At 43.2% G+C, this 7,757-nt stretch overlaps 1 protein-coding gene across 5 annotated transcripts in view; it reads left to right on the top strand.

Moving 5' to 3' along the window:
• The first annotated feature begins 2,827 nt into the window (after positions 1–2,827).
• The window catches only part of LOC118406715 (sodium channel protein type 4 subunit alpha-like), a 72,964-nt gene continuing 68,034 nt past the window's right edge, over positions 2,828–7,757 (top strand). For all 5 annotated transcript variants that reach the window (XM_035806983.1, XM_035806986.1, XM_035806987.1 and 2 more), the window contains exon 1: positions 2,828–3,965. In XM_035806983.1, the coding sequence (XP_035662876.1) occupies positions 3,693–3,965 (273 nt within the window). In that variant the 5' untranslated portion in view covers positions 2,828–3,692. The remainder of the gene's footprint in view (positions 3,966–7,757) is intronic.

Here is a 7,757-nt window from a genome sequence, read left to right as displayed (position 1 = left end):
GGTACAAGATCGGTGACACGCAGCTTGCTATGGACCTGCAGGGGTATTCTTGTCAAAACCTCAAAGGGCAATACTGAACAAAGGAGCGACGGATATTCATGATATCTAGTATGCAGTGGCTTGGACAGAGATGTACATAACGAAATGCAAGTTATGCAAATTGCCTCTTAATTTGCATACTTAGAATATTTCATGGAGATATGAGGTCTCCAAATTCTTGTAATAAATCGCGTTAGGGTTTGAACGACAACTGTAAGCTTGGTTCTAGACAACACTTCGTCTGATTTGCCCTTCTACTATATTAGATTATAAAAGCACATATCTTTCAGGCACTGTTGGTCACAGTGCCACTCAACAAATAGACTTTAAAGCTTTTACTCCCTTCCATCACCCTTTTCACAATTAAATTATCGACAGCAGAGCATACGCATTTAGATGAGATGGCCGGTTGTTGATGATCAATTAGTCTCATCCATGTCAACCTCAATCCACCCTATCGCGACTTTGTTTTATCGTAGGCGATGTTTTGAAATACATCCGGGTAATTATGTGCAGCGTAAAATGGGGAGGGGGGATTTCATCGGTTAGGCCTGGGAAAAAATGTTGTGTTTCCTGTTTCCCTACCTACTCTTGGAAACACTGCCGACCCTAGCCTTTCTAATTTTTGGGTTGGGCAGTGGAGTCAAATAGGTTCCAGGTAAAATTCTAATTTAGCCCGCTTCCCATTCAACTAAAAAAATACTATTTGCCCTATCTAATGAAGGATAGATGTGTTTTTTGTATGCACAGAATTATGCACAGAATTTTACTTTGGCATTGATAATATAAATGTGTGGATTTTTAGTTTTACATTGTATCACTAGATTTTTGACCCAAGTCTAAAAAAGATAATCCCTAGCTACCGACCCTAGTTTTTTTCAGGGCTGAACAGGGAACACAACAGGTTCGGCCAACCAGGGCGCCTCACATAACGTTAAAGTTGTGTACTTTATGTACAACATAAAGTTGTGTAAACATCATCTACTGGTTCACAAATTAATGAAAGAAGAAAATCAGCATACTGAGCAGTGCGTACTGACGAAATCCAAGAATTCCATATAAGAGTGTTATGATTGAGGACAATCATGATAATCATCCGGAAGCGCGTGCTGCGTAAACTTATCACTACTCACAACCTTATTACGTGTGGCTTCTGAAACGTCTTCTTAAATCTACATGTGACAGCCTTCTCTGGTTTGCAACGAACCCACCCCCACACGGATACGATTAAGCATAGCCTGCGAACAACGTCATCAACAAATGGATGGGTCCCGTTTGGTCATCAGAAATCACAGGTCGTGACGTTTTCATCCCAATTGCAGACTATAAAGAGACGCCGCCAAAACCTGCAACCGATGAAATATTCATAAACTGGGACAACCCGCGCTGTTAGTGGGGTATTCATCCACGTGACCCAACTGGACGATGGGCACTTCCAATATGCGAAACACGGACGTTAGATAGGTAGATACTATCTTAACCTATCTTAGATTAGTAGAAACGATTTTCACCCTGGAAATATAACAGAAATATAGACGTGATGTACAGGTGAGTCCTGAGCCCGGGGTCTTGAATGATGACCGACCACGGCCCGGTAGTCTGGACATCAGACCGCTTAGGCTTACCAAAACAAATGCTGTGTTTCTGGTTACCCTGCAAACACCTGCCGACACAGCCTACCTACCTACCTACCTACCGTCCTTATCGGATCTTAGTCGAAATACCACCATGAATGATACTTTTCCTCGGCCTTAGGATTACTTTCAATGCCCTGTGTCACACAGAACTGATGTTGGAACTTGGGATTCTGAGATATATTTAGGTGCAATACAGAATAGTCTGCCCTATTGTAATTTTGAAAACAAAAACTTATCATAAATGTTTTTGGTAAATACGATCTCTCATTTATTGATAAATTATTCGATAAAGTAGCTTGAAACACGAGACCTTTACTTCCATGAAAGTTGTTTTGTAGCTTTATTGCTACTAACCTATATACATATATTACTACTATAGATATACCATGTCGAAATAAAGGAGCATTGACATGACGTATTTTGAGTGGATGATGTCAGACGGAGATGCACTCGGAAATGTCAAATAATCACATTTCAATTGCTTGAGACGTTCTATTGTGCTAACGTTATCTGTCACCAACTTCCTAGTCGCAGTCAGCCTCCCCCATATTGCCTTCTTCCTTTCACGGGACCTGCAGTCTCTGTTCCCCTGTGGTCGCCATTGTCCATGAGAACAATCATCAATAAGTACTCTACCCCCCTCCACCCGAAACAACACCGGGGGCTTCAGGTAAAATCATACAATAAAAGAGACTCTTCCACGCACAAACCAAAGGAGCTAAGTTACAAGGTCGTTTGGTGCATAAATTAAATTCTGCCGGGTTCATCTGCTGCCTGAAGAGATAATGGCGTAAATGGCCATGATTGGGCAGGCACGAGCGGGGTTGGTCCGTCACGCAGCAAGAAAAATGCTCGTTGCTACCGACAACAGTGGATGGAATGAAATACCATCGTTTCCAAAAAAAAGGAAATATCTCCGGTGCCTTATGTTAACCCTTTGAATTGCTCTTAGGAGCAGCACTATGATCCCTCCTACTTGATAATATACCAATGCGGGCCTTTCAATAATTCACGGTGTATTGAAATCCGGCTAATTTGTGTTCCATTCGGTTGATCACGTGACCAGAGTGAATTAATTTGATTTGCTCCCTCTGCAAACTGCGAGGCCCCATAAGGGGAATGTGCGAGAGATGGATGGAACGTTTACTGCAAAAATTCCTGCGCGATGGAGCGGCGGGCAGGTATTCCTCCGCGCAAATTTGGGACTCGATGTCGTCAGACTATTCCCTTTTAAGGTACTGGCCTGAGTAGCACCTATGTACGGGAGGATCAAATAATTTTACTGATTCCTCTTGTATCGATTTTTGCTGTTTGAAGGCGGCACCAGTCCTCATTGTGCATGCAGCCCTTCTCTACTTTATTTGGTTAACGCGCAGCTAAGCAAGAACGGGAGTGACGTTTGCGCGGGCCGCAGGTTCTGGACATTAACATTCGCATAACCATAAAAATTTTTCGGGGGCCGCACGGAAACAATTCATGGCATCAGTCTATCTCGACTCTTTTCACCAAGAGAGGCCTAGAAACAGCAGAAACAGACATTCCTTACGGAACACGGGAGATGCAGCGTCGAAATCACTGAAATTCGGACCATCGAAATGGCCAGCGCCGTCATCGAGCCAGGGAAGACCGTCCATTTTGGAGAGGAGCTTGGATTTTCACAATGTGGTTTGGTAGGACACTGATGGTACCCACTGTTGTTCTTTCCACCTGAGCTCGTCTTCACCAAAGGTGTGTGAATTTGGGATTAGTAATCAGCTAATGGTGTACACATGGAACTTATCAGCGCTGCAGATCACTCTATAATTTGATGCCTTGAGACATGATGTCAGTACTGGCATGCATTTCCCATCGTCCATAGGCGCCATTACGGGTAATTTGGCATGTAGGGAGCTGGATCGATACCGCCGGATTGAACAATTTAACATGGAAATGCCGCCGTACTGAGAGAGGGACCGTTTTCGCAGGAATTTTCACCACCGCGTTCCGGGTTACCCCTTCCCCCCTCCCTTAACAGCAATGCCGGACAAGGTGGTGGACTTGGGTGGCATTTGGAAAGCCTTGTCTCCGCAGACTCTGAAAGATATAGAGGCGCGGATCAAAGAGGAAGAGAAAAGGAAGAAGGAACGCCAGGAAGCGGGGGAGGAGGAGGAGGATGAAGAAGTGGAAGAACTACAGCCCAACAAAAAACTGGAGGCTGGATCAGCCCTTCCTGATAAGTATGGGGAAGTTCCTATTGAACTGGTTGGAAGACCTATAGAAGAAATCGACGATTACTACAAGACCAAATGGGTGAGTGTTCTAGTGTCCACAAGAGCCGGCAGTGCGGCTTGGTTGTGAAGATCCCTGATTTCTCATATTGCTGCGGCAGAGAAGCCATTAGAGTTGCAATGCCTGACTTCATGGGTAGGGGGCGTAGGTACAGTTTCGGGTACACCTGCTATAAATGATCAAACGCATTCAAGTATTTTCCTACATATAGTATTTTCAGAGTCACATGGAAGCATTTGGATTAAATACTATCTGTAATTGGGTTTCCATGACCCTTGCTCCGGTGCGCCACATCCACATAGTTTCACACATTCAGCATGCGCGGCGCGGGGCGGTCGATAAACTCCCTATTCGATACGCTCGACAAATAAGATATACGTCCTGGAAACCAAAATATTCCTCTTTAAATACGTCCCCTTTGCGAACAAAGGTTTTTACTATTTTTGAGATATCGCATCTTTAAGCCCTGCACGTGCCAGACATGTCCTGCATACCAATCTGCATAGAAATCTGAAGTTCACGCCCGTATCTTCCACCATTTCATCGGCCTTACTAATGTTACTGGTTTCGGACTAGACAATAATTTCCTAAGACCACGAGAGATCCTTTTATTCATTTACTTACTTACTTATCTATTCAATGGTTTGGCTAATACATGGGTAAATGTTTTCTACTGTATTTCTTTTTTATCTTATTTCTAGCACGACATTCAACTTGAAGCTGTGGTTGCAGTATCTAAAGCACACAACGTCAATAGAAGTGTACAGCTAAATGTTTGTATCATATGTCAACAAAATGTATTCGGTGTTTATCCCCTCTGGTGATGGTAAGAAATATCGCAATCCATCGTACTGCAGAGTTAGTCTTTCTATGAAAGTTGACAAGTTAAAAAAAAACTTAAATCTAGCTTGATATTTACATATACTACATTATCTTCCAACGTGTGGTGCGCTAACATCAGCATTCGTCTACAAGGTTCCAAATGTCGAACGAAAAAATTCGGTGAGAATGTCTGAATGTATGGCTGGCCGTTATGGCCCCTCCCAGTATTACTCCCTCGAGGCGATTTATGTTAAAGCGTTGCGTTGCAAATTTTCCGCTACTGTTCTGACAATATGATGAACCTAAACCACTCCTATGCGTCTGATTCGCTCTAGCAAGAATATTCCCTAAGTCGGAACACAGTTTGGAACAGAAAATATAATTCGGAAGCACAGGCTGCAAAATTGCGGCTCCATTCAAATTTGAACACGAAATCGACCTGAGTCCTACATTTTCCATTCCCCAAACCATTATCGACTGCGGCTTGGGACTTGCCCCATCCATCATAGTCGCGGCGCATTGAGAACAGCCCCTCCCTTTCCTGCTGAGCGATTCGCGGCGCGGAGACTCAGGAATAAATGCACGATCAACTCTAAGATGTCAAGCCGCTATGGTCGCCATCGAAATTGTTCAAATTCTCTAGCAATAAATTATTGAAAAATAACTACTCGCGCACAACATTTCCAGTAGTTATAAGCCCCTGAGAATTCTTCGTAGTATTTGCAATTTGGTCGCTGGTGTGACCATGTTGGCAAGGGAAGGAGCTGGTGTATCCTTACCGTTATGGTAGACAAACAGAATTTCACCTTCTGCACGCGTCATGGCACACGCTGATCTTACATCATCCAGTATCTAAGATAGCAAAAACAATGAAGAATAGAGTAAAATAAATCGCAAGTCCTGATTTCGGCTATGGTGTATATTCTGTAATTTGTAACTTTCAATAGCTCAAAATGTACTTCCACCCCTTGGATAAGACAGAACGCACCAGGTAGGGCATATAACCAGCTTGCCATCGGCGGCACGCCTCAAGTCTATTCACATCACGATGCGGGGCGATATTGAGCTGTGCAGCTGGGGACTTTGTAAATAGCTTCAGTTCATACTTCAAAGCAGCAAGGACGTTCTTGATAGCAGTCACCATTGCAGAAACGGGGAAAATGAAGAAAGCACAGAACACAGCGAATCACGGCATTTCCATTTGGTCTGAATTCTAGATGCTGCAATATCCACATTGTATCCGTCTTGTTTCAAATACATGTCAACAGCAGAATTATCTTAATTGATAAATAACTTAAGTAACAAGAATTGTTCTCTCAGGAAATACGATTTCTACTCACACGACAAAATACATATTAGAGAATATGCTGATTTCCGACGGGAGTAAGGAGTAACAGCTGTACGAAGTGAACTGTTCCATACAGTGTCAGCACCCCTAGGTTTCACTAATATCACCCAAGTTTTGCCCATGCAAATGGAGGGGGGGGGTTCTACCCCAGCATTTCTCATGGGCTCATGGGCTTTTGCTTTGAAATAGAACCATAGCTGTCTGTGTCAGAGCTTTTAGAAGTAGAGACTAACCGAAGCAAGCAGAAGACCAGAAGATCTTTCTTTTCTCACTAATGTGTGAGAATTATAAGGGGATATAGTGTTTGCATATTCTATATGAAATATATTGTGAAACTACTGTATTCAAGTACAAAGGATGTACGTCAACATTAAAATTAAACAGTAATTGAACATGAACATGTCAAAATATATACAATAAAGATTCACAGATATACGTTATGGATATCTTTAAGGAACAGAGCCGGTATAAACTTGTGGGCGATCGTCAATCACAGTAACCATTTGTCAGACGGAACGGCTGGAAAGTTGATCGAAAATGTTTCCCTTCTCTCCAGATCCATCTGCCGGCCTTACCCCAGCGCAGTGCTCCCCGCCTCCTTACCAGCACATGCGCACGCATTCTGCCTTTGTCCATTACAATTCTATTCAAAATCGATTTCGGGGCCGCCTCTGCTATAAGGGTGTTTCTCCTTGCTGTTGTGTGGAGAGAATGTACAGTTTCAGAATGGTTTTTCAAATTTGCTGCACTTCGCTTCATATTCTTTCATTCCACCCCTTTTAGGTTTACAAGACGCTTTTGAGACGGAAATATTGAGCAAACTGAAATACGGAAGTTTAAAACAGGAATCTTTTATTCTGATCACAATGAATGCAACACTGTCTGAACCTGTTCAGCTATAATCCTCTCCCACCCCCTCGATCGACACCCCTCCCCCTTGTACACACACATGTACCATCGAACATCTATTGGAACCGATTCTTTTAATTTATCTAAGAACATATCCTCCTGCTATTCTGGTTAATGGATGAGTTTTGATTTGTCTTTGTCACGAAACGAGCATTAATCATCCGTGCCTGCACATTTCATGGCGGGCTGGAATGGGTAGTTACCGGCTACACAGCCGCTTTGACTCCGGCCTGGGGAATAACAACAATGCCTCCTTTTCTACACGTACTATGATTTCTTTTTCTCAAGCAAAGTGGTCATATGGATTCAGAGCACTTGTCGCACACATTCATGCTAGCATCAACATCAGTATATGCCATTCAAAGGACAATCTCGGGCGATAATATTCCTGGAGTTGCTTAGCGCTAATGGCCAAGACATTTCGATACAGATCTCAAGAGGTACTTCGAGACAAACCCCAAAGAAAGTGATAGCTATACAGATAGTTTAAAAATGTAATCTTAGAGGGGAACCTGTACTGTAGGAGCCTTAAGCAGTGCCTACAGATGGATATACCACGGTTTGGAGTGACACTGTGATATAACCAGCTGCTGCCGCGTGCCTGCGAAGCTGTAACCCAGGTCACATTACCCACGATCGTCGGGCGTATCGATGGAAGATTGGCCATATTTAAGATCGACAGAGGATTTTTCACCTGAAAACCGTCCCTGTCACATGTAACCATACTTTGTACC

This window comes from Branchiostoma floridae, chromosome 19, assembly GCF_000003815.2.
Source record: "Branchiostoma floridae strain S238N-H82 chromosome 19, Bfl_VNyyK, whole genome shotgun sequence".
NCBI classification, from domain to species: domain Eukaryota; kingdom Metazoa; phylum Chordata; class Leptocardii; order Amphioxiformes; family Branchiostomatidae; genus Branchiostoma; species Branchiostoma floridae.
Note: the sequence above shows the minus strand (reverse complement) of the source record. Positions and strands in the feature narration are given on the sequence as shown.